Source organism: Salvelinus namaycush, chromosome 25, assembly GCF_016432855.1.
Source record: "Salvelinus namaycush isolate Seneca chromosome 25, SaNama_1.0, whole genome shotgun sequence".
NCBI lineage: Eukaryota > Metazoa > Chordata > Actinopteri > Salmoniformes > Salmonidae > Salvelinus > Salvelinus namaycush.
The window spans coordinates 23,486,239-23,502,130 of record NC_052331.1 but is presented as its reverse complement, the minus strand read 5'-3'; the positions used below and the strand labels follow the sequence as shown (position 1 = coordinate 23,502,130).

General features: G+C 41.5%; 1 protein-coding gene across 1 annotated transcript in view; it reads right to left on the bottom strand.

The window, feature by feature from the left end:
• brinp2 (bone morphogenetic protein/retinoic acid inducible neural-specific 2) overlaps window positions 1-12,096 on the bottom strand; it is a 76,152-nt gene extending 64,056 nt beyond the window's left edge. Inside the window, exon 1 of the mRNA XM_038963965.1 lies at window positions 11,825-12,096. Within this exon, the coding sequence (XP_038819893.1) occupies window positions 11,825-12,096 (272 nt within the window). The remainder of the gene's footprint in view (window positions 1-11,824) is intronic.
• Between the last annotated feature and the right edge of the window lie 3,796 nt (window positions 12,097-15,892).

Below are 15,892 nucleotides of genomic sequence, written 5' to 3'. Positions count from 1 at the left end.
ATCTGGAGAAGGGTACCCAAATACGTCTGCAGTATTGAAAGTCCCCAAGAACACAGTGGCCTCCATCATTCTTAAATGGAAGAAGTTTGGAACCACCAAGACTCTTCCTAGAGCTGGCCGCCCGGCCAAACTGAGCAATCAAGGGAGAAGGGCCTTGGTCAGGGATGTGACCAAAAATCCAATGGTCACTCTGACAGAGCTCCAGAGTTCCTCCGTGGAGATGGGAAAACGTGCCAGAAGTACAACCATCTCTGCAGCACTCCACCAATCAGGCCTTTATGGTAGAGTGGCCAGACAGAAGCCACTCCTCAGTAAAAGGCACATGACAGCCCGCTTGGAGTTTGCTTAAAGGCACCTAAAGACTTTTAGACGATGAGAAACAAGATTCTCTGGTCTGATGAAACCAAGATTTAATTATTTGGCCTGAATGCCAAGCGTCAAGTCTGGAGGAAACCTGGCATCATCAGCATCATGCTGTGGGGATGTTTTTCAGCGGCAGGGACTGGGAGACTAGTCAGGATTGAGGGAAAGATGAACAGAGAAAAGTACAGAGAGATCCTTGTTGAAAACCTGCTACGGAGCGCTGAGGACCTCAGACTGGGGTTAAGGTTCACCTTCCAACAGGACAACGACCCTAAGCGCACAGCCAAGACAACACAGGAGTGGCTTCGGGACAATCTCTGAATGTCCTTGAGTGGCCCAGCCAGAGCCCGGACGAACCCGGTCGAACATCTCTGGAGAGACGTGAGACGCTGTGCAGCGACGCTCCCCATCCAACCTGACAGAGCTTGAGAGGATCTGCAGAGAATGGGAGAAACTCCCCAAATACAGGTGTGCCAAGCTTGTAGCATCATTCCCAAGAAGACTCAAGGCTGTAATTGCTGCCAAAGGTACTTTGTTGAAGTCTTGGTGGTTCAACACTCCTGTGTTGAGTAAAGAGTCTGAATACTTATGTACAGTAAATGTGATATTTCTTATTTTTATTTTTAATACATTTGCAAACATTTAAAATAAAAACGGTTTTTGCTTTGTCATTATGGGGTATTGTATGTAGATTGATGAGGGGGGAAATTATTTCATCCATTTTAGAATAAGGCTGTAACATAACAACATGTAAAAGAAGTCAATGGGTGTGAATACTTTCTGATTGCACTAATTTCTGTAATAATGTTGAGTAGTGTACAGAAACATGAAGAAGACACCGGTCTTTGGAAGACTTTTAAAGGCTACGAAGTATTAGCAAACCAGTGTTGATGAGGATAATCCAAATATCCAAAGTAAACCTCAAATCTTACATCACATTATCTTTGCCTATAATGTGTAAAGACCATCAGATGCTGTGTACTAGCTTTGGATGATGTTGTCTTGAGTGAAAAATGATTGATGACAGAGGTTGTGAATGGAGCATTACTTTTCTTTCATGATGATTTCTAAAAGTTACATGTAAAAGCGTTGGCTGACCATTCCAGTGCTGTTAATGATGATAGATGCTCTAAATTACGGGGCTTTAGCACAAGATGATTGCACCCGCAGCCCGGCAGGCTTGCAGGGAATTGTTTAAGCTCAAACTCTCTACCTAAGCGAATACACCATTCCCTATTTGATAAGAGCACCTGGATTTTAGCACTGTTGTAGCCCTTTCCTGCAGTCAAATGACCACATCGCTCTCTAGTGGCCTCATGGGTGGAATGATATTAATATTTTTCATGATTTCATAATTCATAAAAAATATATATTTTTAAATTGTCCCAAAATCTGGTGTTTCTGTGTGAAATGGTTTTGTTATATTTCAGTCTTCTGTGATGTATATAGAGTGTACAATTGGGATGCAAACTCCAAATGGAATACATTTCAACTCTATATCTGACATGGTACAGGTGTCTTCTTTTTTTAAAGCCAGTAACCATGTTTGTGAGGTGTATACTTTTGGTTCAAAGTAGATTTGTTTAAGACTACCAAGAAACACTGTGTGACCCTGATTCAGCCCACTGCAGTAAAAGGTTAACGTTCCACTACCTTCCTCTATGAGTCAGCGCTTTGACACAAGCAGAACTTTCCCAAGGCTTCTACTTCTACAGTACATGATCGGGAAACGTGTTACCATAAAATCTGGAATGATTCATTCTGTTTCTATGAGTGTTACCCTTAAGTTAGTTTCAATTACAACATGTTTAATGAGTTCATTACATTGTCTATATCTACAGTGACCTCCAAAAGTATTGGGACAGTGATACGTTTTTGTTGTTTTGGCTCTGTACTCCAGCACTTTGGATTTGAAATTGTACAATGACTATGAGGTTAAAGTGCAGACTGTCAGCTTTAGTTTGAGGTTATTGTCATTCATATCGGGTGAACCGTTTAGAAATTAAATCACTTATTGTAAACAGTTCCCCCATTTTAGGGGACCAAAAGTATTGGGACAAATCACTTATATATGTATTAAAGTAGTCAAAGTGTAGTATTTGGTCCCATATTCCTTGCACGCAATGATTACATCAAGCTTGTGACTCTACAGACTTGTAGGAGGCATTTGCTGTTTATTTTGGTTGTTTCAGTGTATTTTGTGCCCAATAGAAATTAATGGTAAATAATGTATTTTTTTGTTGATTTTATTTTAAATAAGAATATACACTGCTCAAAAAAATAAATGGAACACTAAAATAACACATCCTAGATCTGAATGAATGAAATATTCTTATTAAATACTTTTTTCTTTACATAGTTGAATGTGCTGACAACAAAATCACACAAAAATTATCAATGGAAATCAAATTTATCAACCCATGGAGGTCTGGATTTGGAGTCACACTCAAAATTAAAGTGGAAAACCACACTACAGGCTGATCCAACTTTGATGTAATGTCCTTAAAACAAGTGGCGTTGGTGGATGGAGCGAGACATGATGTCCCAGATGTGCTCAATTGGATTCAGGTCTGGGGAACGGGCGGGCCAGTCCATAGCATCAATGCCTTCCTCTTGCAGGAACTGCTGACACACTCCAGCCACATGAGGTCTAGCATTGTCTTGCATTAGGAGGAACCCAGGGCCAACCGCACCAGCATTCTGGTCTCACAAGGGTTCTGAGGATCTCATCTCGGTACCTAATGGCAGTCAGGCTACCTCTGGCGAGCACATGGAGGGCTGTGCGGCCCCCCAAAGAAATGCCACCCCACACCATGACTGACCCACCACCAAACCGCTCATGCTGGAGGATGTTACAGGCAGCAGAACGTTCTCCACAGCGTCTCCAGACTCTGTCACGTCTGTCACATGTGCTCAGTGTGAACCTGCTTTCATCTGTGAAGAGCACAGGGTGCCAGTGGCGAATTTGCCAATCTTGGTGTTCTCTGGCAAATGCCAAACGTCCTGCACGGTGTTGGGCTGTAAGCACAACCCCCACCTGTGGACGTCGGGCCCTCATACCACCCTCATGGAGTCTGTTTCTGACCGTTTGAGCAGACACATGCACATTTGTGGCCTGCTGGAGGTCATTTTGCAGGGCTCTGGCAGTGCTCCTCCTGCTCAAAGGCGGAGGTAGCGGTCCTGCTGCTGGGTTGTTGCCCTCCTACGGCCTCCTCCACGTCTCCTGATGTACTGGCCTGTCTCCTGGTAGCGCCTCCATGCTCTGGACACTACGCTGACAGACACAGCAAACCTTCTTGCCACAGCTCGCATTGATGTGCCATCCTGGATGAGCTGCACTACCTGAGCCACTTGTGTGGGTTGTAGACTCCATCTCATGCTACCACTAGAGTGAAAGCACCGCCAGCATTCAAAAGTGACCAAAACATCAGCCAGGAAGCATAGGAACTGAGAAGTGGTCTGTGGTCACCACCTGCAGAACCACTCCTTTATTGGGGGTGTCTTGCTAATTGCCTATAATTTCTACCTGTTGTCTATGCCATTTGCACAACAGCATGTGAACTTTATTGTCAATCAGTGTTGCTTCCTAAGTGGACAGTTTGATTTCACAGAAGTGTGATTGACTTGGAGTTACATTATGTTGTTTAAGTGTTCCCTTTATTTTTTTGAGCAGTGTAATATGTTTTAAAACACTTCTACATTAACATGGATGCTACCATGATTACGGATAGTCCTGAATGAATCGTGAATAATGATGAGTGAGAGTGTTTGGCGCATAAATATCGTACCCCCAAGAGATTCTCACCTCTCACCATTACAATAACAGGGGAGGTTAATGTAGAAGTGCTTAAAAAAATATGATATTCTTATTTACAATAAAAGTGACTCCAAAATGACAATAATTACATTATTTACCATTCATTTCTATTGGGCACAAAATAATCAAAAACACAACCAAAACAAACAGCGAATGCATCCAACAAGTTTGTAGAGTCACCAGCTTGATGTAATCAATGCCTGCTAGGAATTTGGGACCAAATACTAAACTTTGGACTACTTTAATACACATAAGTGAATTAGTCCCAATACTTTTGATCCCCAAAAATGGCACACGTACAAAAAGTAATTTTTTACTGTTGGAGCTCACTGCACTGTATATTTATCAGCTCTTGCAGATGAGGCTGTATTCCACAGCTGCGTTGATTTAGATGTTTTTCTTCATAAAGCATGGTTGCATGAAGCAGCCTAAAGCCATGCAAAATATCACCTACTGTACAGTAGGTATGGGTTTAACCTGGATCACAACAGCTGCTTGCCGTATATATTAGCCACACACTGGCAAATCAAGGTGTTGAATGCCTCTCTTTCCATGTTAGATTTCTGTGAGCTATTTTGAGAGGCAAGAGGGGAATGGTTGATCTGCCCCATTTCCTCTGGAAGCTGAAAACTGGGTTTCCAGCTTATTAATATTTGGCCCTCATCAACTGAGGAGGCGTTCTATCATTTCAATGTGTTTTTGTGAAGTATTGTAGCAATTTCTTGGAAGACTTTTCAAGTACACTTTTGATATTGATTCTCACAACTTTTCAGGGCGAGACAGGGCTGGTCTGGTCTGGACAAAAGTACTATGGTGTTGCAACTTGCAGAAACCTCTTTGATGCAGAGATACAAATACTTTCTCAACATACATTACTGAAATAGCACAGGTTTAGACAATAGGATTATACTTTATTGCACAAATCTCTTTGAGATTCACATGGTCTTTAGAGCTAAAAATGCAAGCGGCAATTAGTGGCTCTTCCCTGTCTCCCTAGTGTATCCCTATCATGTGCTGGCATAGCACATTCCACTAAACTGTTTATGCTCAGCAGAATAGGTGTGTCTTGGAACACTGTCCATCTAATTTGAGTCAGTTAAACATTTCCTCTCAGATTGTTTAGCTGAATGAAGAATAATTATGTTAAAGGAAGTAGAGCTCAAAGATCTAGCTTTTCAGTAATTGTAAAATGTGTACTAAATTTGATAATTTATTGTGCGAGTGCACAAATGGCTAAAAACATCTATTTTCCCAAGTTGAATAGCACATTCTGATTCTCAATTAGAATTCAAATTAATCTTGTTAATTGTACATGGGGACTCACAGCATTCAACAGAGTAATTCGATTTCTCAACTGTGTTGCCGGAGGCAATCGAATAAAAAGCTGGAAAATGAAAAACAGCAAATACATTTGTCCCTCAGACAATGTATTCATATCATGGACACACTTCAGATTTAGAAACAGTTTTAGCCACACTTGATATACAGAGATAGCCAATTCCATCAATAACTAACATTATGGAAAATGGCTGATAAGAAAATAGGAAATGTAATCAATTGTCCCTCCTGTCTGACCTGATGGGAGACAGGCAGTTTGTCACATTAATTTCTAGTTAATGTTTTTATATTCACCCTGAAACAAACAGTCCCTTTACTGAACCTAAATTGAACAACTGACGTCTGGTTTTTGAAAGAATCCTTTTGAAAAGAAGTTTAGCTACTCTTCGTACTGATGCGCTGTATTGTATTTTGAAAGCCTTACACATTCATTTTAAAGAAAGATTACAAAAAACAGTAACATTAAGCCAATACAAAATAACAATATCACGCTTTCAGCAAAAACTGAAACAGCACAACACAATGCCAAAATAGAAATACTAGTCAGCAAAACTCATATTCTTGAAGGCAAAACATAAATTCAATACATAATGTGAAATTTGATTTTGGTTAGTGTAGAGTGTTGGAAATTACATCAAGTCATCTACACAAAGCCAGAGTGCCTCAGAACCCTACACCAATCTCTCACAAATCACATTTCAGGGCCTGAAAAATCTATAGTTGCCAGACATTTCACTCATTAATCATCTTTCCTTTATTTAGAAAATGCTCTTCTTTATCAGAAATGTTTCAGATTTCTCTACCAGCATTATACCTCCTGACGTAATCATTTGTGACAATGTCTCATTTCTTATTTTATTGTCTTGACAGCTCGTTGCCTCCAGAATGAGCTGTTACCAGTTACAAGAGCCATAGGGGCCTGGATGGGCTTAGTATGGTCCCTATAGGCTGTCAGTTCTGCCACCTCTCATGGCACCAAAAGCACAATGAGCCAACAGTAATGTTTCTTAAGGGAAAGCATCTATCATCCCAAAACACCTCCTGGGAGAGTATTTTCCTGTCTGGATATTATAAACATCCTTCCCTTTCTTTCCTATTTCCTACCAAATGAAGGCCAATGAAAGAACAGTACCCAAGCTGCAAAAAGGGCTGCTTCTCTATCTTGTTTTAAAGTGGTTCATTATGTACAGACCACATGAAATACAATTGTATTTATTCATCAGACCATTATTTCAAAGGGATATCTATTGAGTTGCAAACCTCGTCTGTGAGAGAAACCTTGCAAGACACCAGCAGCAGCAGAAGCTCTTTGTTTGACAATCACCATAGCTGGATTCTGCAGGGAATTTAAGCATCCTTCCCCCTGTGACCCTCACATTCAATTTATTCATAGGCATGGGGGCTCCTCGAAACTCAAATCACATATATCTTTACACATTTCACAGGCATAGTAAATACATGCTATGTATACTGAACAAAAATATAAATGCAATGTGCAACAATTTCAAAGATTTTACTGAGTTACAGTTCATATACGGAAATCAGTCAATTGAAATAAATTCATTAGGCCCTAATCTATAGATTTCACATGACTGGGAATACAGATATGCTTCTGTTGGTTACAGATATCTTTAAAAAAGGTAGGGATGTAGATCAGAAAACTAGTATCTGGTGTGATCACCATTTACCTCATGCAGCACGACACATCACCTTCGCATAGAGTTGATCAGGCTGTTGATTGTGGCCTGTGGGGTGTTGTTCTATTCCTCTTCAATGGCTGTACGAAGTGGCTGGATATTGGCGGGAACTGGGACACGCTGTCGTACACGTCAATCCAGAGCATCCCAAACATGCTCAATGCATGATATGTCTGGTGACTAGGCAGGCCATGGAAGAACTGGGCCATTTTCAGGTTTCAGGAATTGTGTACAGATCCTTGCGACATGGGGCTGTGCATTCTCATGCTGAAAGATGAGGTGATGGCGGTGGATGAATGGCACGATAATGGACCTCAGGATCTCGTCACAGTATCTCTCAAATTGCCATCGATAAAAAGCAGTTGTGTTTGTTGTCTGTAGCTTATGCCCGCCGATACCATAACCACACTGCCACCATGGGGCACTCTGTTCACAATGTTGACATCAGCAAAGCGCTCGCTTGCACAACCCCATACACGTGGTCTGCGGTTGTGAGACCAGTTGCACGTACTGTCAAATTCTCTAAACAACGTTGAAGGCAGCTTATGGTAGAGAAATGAGCAAGCATTTTGCTACACTCGCAATAACCTAAGCTAACCATGTATATGTGACAAATAAAATGTGATATACTGCCACTAAAAGTGGCAGTAATAAAGCCTCTCTTGAAAAAGCCAAACCTTGACCGAGAAAATATAAAAAACTATCGGCCTATATCGAATCTTCCATTCCTCTCAAAAATTTTAGAAAAAGCTGTTGCGCAGCAACTCACTGCCTTCCTGAAGACAAACAATGTATACGAAATGCTTCAGTCTGGTTTTAGACCCCATCATAGCACTAAGACTGCACTTGTGAAGGTGGTAAATTACCTTTTAATGGCGTCAGACCGAGGCTCTGCATCTGTCCTCGTGCTCCTAGACCTTAGTGCTGCTTTTGATACCATCGATCACCACATTCTTCTGGAGAGATTGGAAACCCAAATTGGTCTACACAGACAAGTTCTGGCCTGGTTTAGATCTTATCTGTCGGAAAGATATCAGTTTGTCTCTGTGAATGGTTTGTCCTCCGACAAATCAACTGTAAATTTCGGTGTTCCTCAAGGTTCCGTTTTAGGACCACTATTGTTTTCACTGTATATTTTACCTCTTGGGGATGTCATTCGAAAACATAATGTTAACTTTCACTGCTATGCAGATAACACACAGCTGTACATTTCAATGAAACATGGTGAAGCCCCAAAATTGCCCTGGCTAGAAGCCTGTGTTTCAGACATAAGGAAGTGGATGGCTGAAAACTTTCTACTTTTAAACTCGGACAAAACAGATGCTTGTTCTAGGTCCCAAGAAACAAAGAGATCTTCTGTTGAATCTGACAATTAATCTTGATGGTTGTACAGTCGTCTCAAATAAAACTGTGAAGGACCTCTGTGTTACTCTGGACCCTGATCTCTCTTTTGATGAACATATCAAGACTGTTTCAAGGACAGCTTTTTTCCATCTACGTAACATTGCAAAAATCAGAAACTTCCTGTCCAAAAATGATGCAGAAAAATTTATCCATGCTTTTGTTACTTCTAGGTTAGACTACTGCAATGCTCCACTTTCTGGCTACCCGGATAAAGCACTAAATAAAATTCAGTTAGTGCTAAATACGGCTGCTAGAATCCTGACTAGAACCAAAATATTTGATCATATTACTCCAGTGCTAGCCTCCCTACACTGGGTTCCTGTTAAGGCAAGGGCTGATTTCAAGGTTTTACTGCTAACCTACAAAGCATTACATGGGCTTGCTCCTACCTATCTTTCCGATTTGGTCCTGCCGTACATACCTAAACGTACGCTACGGTCACAAGATGATTGAGTGTAGTCTGGCCCAGGAGTGTGAAGGTGAACGGAAAGGCTCTGGAGCAACGAACCGCCCTTGCTGTCTCTGCCTGGCCGGTTCCCCTCTCTCCACTGGGATTCTCTGCCTCTAACCCTATTACAGGGGCTGAGTCACTGGCTTACTGGTGCTCTTCCATGCCGTCCCTAGGAGGGGTGCGTCACTTGAGTGGGTTGAGTCACTGACGTGATCTTAATGTCTGGGTTGGTGACCCCCCTTGAGTTGTGCCGTGGCGGGCTATACTCGGCCTTGTCTCAGGATGGTAAGTTGGTGGTTGAAGATATCCCTCTAGTGGTGTGGGGGCTGTGCTTTGTTAAAGTGGGTGGGGTTATATCCTGCCTGTTTGGCCCTGTCCGGGGGTATCATTGGATGGGGCCACAGTGTCTCCTGACCCCTCCTGTCTCAACCTCCAGTATTTATGCTGCAGTAGTTTATGTGCCGGGGGGCTAGGGTCAGTCTGTTATATCTGGAGTACTTCTCCTGTCTTATCCGGTGTCCTGTGGGAATTTAAGTATGCTCTCTAATTTTCTCTTTCTCTCTCTCTCAGAGGACCTGAGCCCTAGGACCATGCCTCAGGACTACCTGGCCGTGCTGCTGCTCCAGTTTCAACTGTTCTGCCTGCGGCTATGGAACCCTGACCTGTTCACCGGACGTGCTACCTGTCCCAGACTTGCTGTTTTCAACTCTCTAGAGACAGCAGGAGCGGTAGAGATACTCTTAATGATCGGCTATGAAAAGCCAACTGACATTTACTCCTGAGGTGCTGACTTGTTGCACCCTCGACAACTACTGTGATTATTATTATTTGACCATGCTGGTCATTTATGAACATTTGAACATCTTGGCCATGTTCTGTTATAATCTCCACCCGGCACAGCCAGAAGAGGACTGGCCACCCCTCATAGCCTGGTTCCTCTCTAGATTTCTTCCTTGCTTTTGGCCTTTCTAGGGAGTTTTTCCTTGCCACCGTGCTTCTACACCTGCATTGCTTGCTGTTTGGGGTTTTAGGCTGGGTTTCTGTACAGCACTTTGAGATATCAGCTGATGTAAGAAGGGCTATATAAATACATTTGATTTGATTTGAATATTCAATTCCCTGGCAACAGCTCTGGTGGACATTCCTGCAGTCAGCATGCCAATGACACGCTCCCTCAAAACTTGAGACATCTGTGACATTGTGTTGTGTGACAAAACTACACATTTTAGAGTAGCCTTTTATTGTCCCCAACACAAAGTGTACCTGTGTAATGATCATGTTGTTTAATCAGCTTCTTGATATGCCTCACCAGGTGGATGGATTATCTTGGAAAAGGAGAAATGCTCACTAACACGGATGTAAACGGAAATAAGCTTTTTGTGCGTATCTTTTATTTTAGCTCATGAAACATGAGACCACTTTACATGTTGCGTTTATATTTTTGTTCAGTGTAGTTACCATATCAATGGCACTTACAGAATCTCCATGCACAACACTTGAACTTGGCAAACATGAAAGATTAAACAACGTTAGGCTTGCCTTTCAAATAGGACAAAGTCCCTTCACTCCAGAAAGTAACAGCAAGGATGACTGAGTTTGCCTTGGCAGAAATATTTCAGTGAACCACCCGTAGGGCAGCTGTGACCAGGCAGAGAGGGGGAATAAAATCAGCCTTCCTCTATATAACCCAGTTGGTGTTCCCTATTCGTAATGGGCAGATTTACACACCTACTTTCCCTCTGGGTGTCCTTTAATGAGATCAGTTAACATATCAAAAGGCCTTAGCAGCACAAATGGCTTGTGGGGGAAACCTAATTTATGTCCATCTACGACTGAGGTGTTGGTCGGACAACAGTGCGCTCTCACACACACAAACACAACACACACACACTGCTAGACAACCTTTCAAACAGTACTGGCTGTGCCAACTGCCTGATTCCATCACAGATCTGCAGGCATTTTTCTGCATTTCAGTTCCTTGTCCTAGTCATTTCTAGCACTGTCCCAGAGCATGAAAGAGACGCGTGATCCATCCAACTTCTGTCAGAAAACTACACCTATCATGGCTAGCTATACTCAGAATATCTGCAATCAAAGCTATCATTTCAAGTTGTATTAGAAGAAAACTGTGACAGATTCCTGAATAAATTGGTTTCTAAAGAGACAAATATCTCTTTCTTACAGTAGAGAAATGCACCTATACCCCTTCAACATGCCCACACTCAAGTAGCATTAACATCACAGCAGAAAATATGTTGCCAGTAATCTGGAGCTATAATTTGACTCAGGTGAGTGTAGCACCATGGAGAGCATGCAGCAACAACAAAAGAAAATGTAATGGAGGCTGTGTGATGGAGGAAAGTAAAATGCATGAATAAAATGCATGGAAGGGTCAGAGTAAAATATTGTAACGACCCTGGGTTTATAAGTGCAGAATTCGACTCTGCCGTACGAGCATGCTTTTGGGACACAGTCGATAGCGCGCTGGACTTCGGGCTAGAAGGTCGAGGGTTCGAGGCCTGCTCCCTGCCTCAGTTTCATTACAATATATATTCTAAGCTGAGGAAATTAAAATGTAAATTGAAGGCTTATCAGAGAGAGTACATCACTTTTGGTATAACATTTAGAATAAAGTTAATGATATTGAAAATAAATGTTGAAAAATTATTTGATGGGATGGAAGGGTCATAATGGATCTTGATTGGTACAGTACAGCAACATTCAAACACACACACTTTGCCTCTAGATTCTCACCTGTAGATCTTATAGCGTGTGGAGAAGCCTTGCTGGAAGCGTTCTTTGAACTCTGTGTATTCCGGACAACGGTGGAAAGGTCCCTTCTCAGACAGCAGCCAATCCAATTGGTCGCCACTCTGGTGTCCGGTGCTGGCAGCAGTGAGCGAGGGGTTCTTACTCTGCTGCCCCTCAGCCAGGGCCAGAACCCAGCCGAGGTGGCCCAGCACTGTCCACTGCCATACGAGCATCAACAGCAACCATCTAACAGCTGTGGCTCTCGGCCAACGCATCACCATCTTCCTGTTGGGCACCTGGGACCAGCATTCTTCAACTAATCCCTCCTGACCTATGAAGGAAAAGAGAGAGAACATGTTTTAGGGCTCAATTCAGAGGACAACTTGAAATAATAGAAAAACACAGACACTACGCTTGACACTTGTATCACTTGCGTTGATTTAGCTTATGTATCCGTCTCACAGCCTTCGCTTCCCTTAGGGATCAATTCAATTAAACACACATGCAGTAACTTTCTTTTCCATAGACAAAAACTTAATAGTACAACTGGCTAGACTTTCAATCTTTGCCTGTACTAACAACACTGTAAGAGCCTAGCTAGCGTTGGGAAGCTATACACCAAGGAATTAAAAGAAAATACAGATTTTAGGTCTCAATTCAATAAAACACACTGTGTTATTTTTTGCGGAAGCGCTCTTTACCATGGTCAAAAACCTACTGTGCAATCCACTCATAGATAGATGCTTTTAGTTGTGCTTTCAAGTTTGTGTGGGCGGACAAAATCACATGAAAACATAATTTTTAGGTGTAAATAAGGACCTTGCTCTTGAAAAGAGGACCTAGATTTACACCAAGTACAGATCTACTGTTGGTCTAAGTTGCCGTTGTTGGATTGTTTAGGCTGACAAAAGTAAGGACACACTCAATTATCCAAAGCTGTTATGACAAAATAAGAATTGCAATCATGTCTGAAGCGTCCTTAAAAAAAGAGGGTGGTACGTTTTTGTTATTTATTAATAAGTTACTGTAGTGTTAAATCTGCAGTGCACAATCAAACATTTAGGCCAAAGAATAGAACAAGCTAGAACAAACTGTACAAGTGATATGGGAATACTGTTGGTCTTCTATTTTGATAAATAACACAATGCAAATTAATTTGAGAGAGCAAAATGCATGTTTAGACAGTAAATAACCTTTCTTTAATTTACACTTGTAAAGGGAAAGGGAAAGGGGGATACCCAGTCAGTTGTACAACTGAATGCCTTCAACTGAAATGTGTCTTCTGCATTTAACCCAACCCCTCTGAATCAGAGAGTACCATGGGATTATGTTATGTTTTAATAGGCAATTATTTAGGTAATTTATGTAATTAATAAATATAATAGGCAACTAACTTGGAGAAAGTATGCAGGGTCAAGCTTTGAAAAAGGGAACATCATCAACTCCACTTTATACTAGACAGTATAAAAGGTAACACTTTACAAAAAGTTGCTCTTATACCTGTGTGGTAACGTTAGAATTACTTGAGTCACAGTATTCTATTAACAATGTTAATTTAGTACTTTGTAGAGTAATTACATATAGTAAGTATAATGTGCATCCTTCAATACTGCTCAGGAGTAATTGTTGATTTATTGTATCTAACATATACATAAGCGTCCTAGTCCATGTCCATCCACCATTATTCTGTGAAGTGAACACCTCACATCTTACAAGTCGCTCACTCTTGTTTTGCAATGTGAAAGATAAATCTGTCCGTACATTGTAAAATGTGATGTATTGTGATCCTGTCTTGAAGCGCCTGGCATTCCAAATGATCTGAATTCCATACATTATTTCAAAGGCTATGATGATACAAAACATACATTATGTAGAGAATGAATCACTATGAAATAATATTGAATACTTTATTTCACCTTTGTGCATCACAGTAGTTAATAATTCAAATACCTATCATCTGCCTGCCCACTCATCAAGATAGGGCCTGTCTAAAACAGTATCTCTCTCATTGCACACTGCACACTCCACTGGGGAATAAACCCTTTTGTGTCCCAAATGGTACCATATTTTCTATTTGGTGCACTTTTGACCAGGGCTCTATAGGGCTCTGGTCGAAAGTAGTGCACTATATAGGGAATAGGGTGCCATTTGGGAGAGATCCAGTAAAGAGGAGAAGCTGTGTGGCAGCTGCTGCTGCTTTCACATTTCCTTTCATTCTGTATAATCCCTCCCTCCATCCCCCCCTCCATCCCTCCCTGTACCCCTGCATCGCCTTTATCCCATACAGCCAAGACTCTATTATAACTTTCCTTTTCACAGTTGGGCTTTGCAGTTGTAAACAGGAGATGAGATTTTAATGCTATTTCATCATGCTGAATCCAAGTGTAAATTCTACTTTAGCATAAATAAAATATGACTTGCGGTGTAGTTTTTCTCACACGATGAAAGTCTTTCCTATATGATGGTTGTCATCTCATGAAGCTAGAGGGGAAAACGAGCCACAGCTGATTCATAAACAGTATAGTGCTGACTTTCCAATCTTGCTTGAAATTTGCCTTTCAAATGAGTCTATGTTCTAAAAGCAACACCTCTTACTGAGATCTCCATCCCAGGGCTTATTGCTCCTCTCTTGAGGTTCTTCCTAATTACAAAATGCATAGAACATCCTAGAAATGCCAGTGAGACAATGGAGGAAAAACTGAATTTAGCCTTGACATTTAATGTTCATCTTGCATAATTCAGGTACCTTCCTATTTACCCTTTCTACCCATGAGGAAAACCAAGGAGAAGACACACGTCTTGAATTCAGTATGGTGGTACGAGGGCGGTTGGAATAGAAAACCATTTTAGCGCCTCTCACTTAGAAATAACATTTCAGACAAGTATGGTCTGGGGAACTGGGCACCTTTTGTGCCATTCACATTTGTAGCATTCACCAAGTTTTGCAGGTGGTTAATGTTCACAGTGGCCAACACCCCTAAATACCACACGCGCACACACTCACCTACGCGTGCACCCACACTCAGACACACACACCTGCACATCGTCAATGACCATACATTAGGAGAAAGCCTAAAAATTGTGTGTTTCTTCCCTGCTTTATACTGGATATCATAAGGCACAGTATCAGGCAGGTCAGTGGCTTAATGAGCACATTGTATATGCTATACCTGTAAGATCTACCCAGTAATGTGTGCATGGCAATGAGAGCAGCTGTGAGTCCTTATTGGGTCTGACTTAATAAGGTTTTGTTTGTGAGTGTAGGCAGACACCTGCGTCATGGCCAGGCCCAGCAGAGCAGGTGTAGTCCCATTACCAGAAGGCCAGATGTCCTCTTGAACTCAGGTACTCATACTCAGTGTTTTAACTACTCAGCAACCCCGCCAGCTGTCCCACAATATTTCTGTATCGCTGCATGCTGAGGGTGGATTGCTTTATGCAACAAAGTGAATGCATAGTACCAGGTTGGTGGGTTTGTACTATGACTCTATTATGAAAACTGTCAGCCAAGGCAGAACTTTCCATCAGTTCCAGCCTAGCAATTTGTTTAAGCGTGGTTTGATGAAAGGATGAGAGCAATTATGAGGAGTACACCTCCTACGCTATGGTAAGCCAAACAGCTGTTATATATATTGGTTCCGCAAGATTAGTGTCCTTATGAGCCGAGCTGCACCGCACCGATAGCATCGTGATTCCAACCCAAAAGCTATACTGTATATGTTTAAGGTATCCCACTCATTCAAAGATAATTAAAAGCAGACCAGGTCCCTGAGATCCACATGTTTTCTTTTCCTCAAAAATAAAAATCTACCATTGCCAAAAAAACATTCCCTGCATCAAGCTGTGGGATGTTTGTTTTTTTATATTAGAGTTGCTGGTTGGATGTTGTTCCGTTTGTGTCATTCTTTAGTTTTTTTAATCTTATATTTGTTGTGTAGTTAATATTTCATCTTTTATTTTTTATGTTTTTTATTAGTTGTTTTCCTATAAAGCACATTGCATTCCATGCCTGAAATGTGCTTTATAAATAAAGATTGATTTGATTTGATTAAGGGTCGATCATCTTGTTCA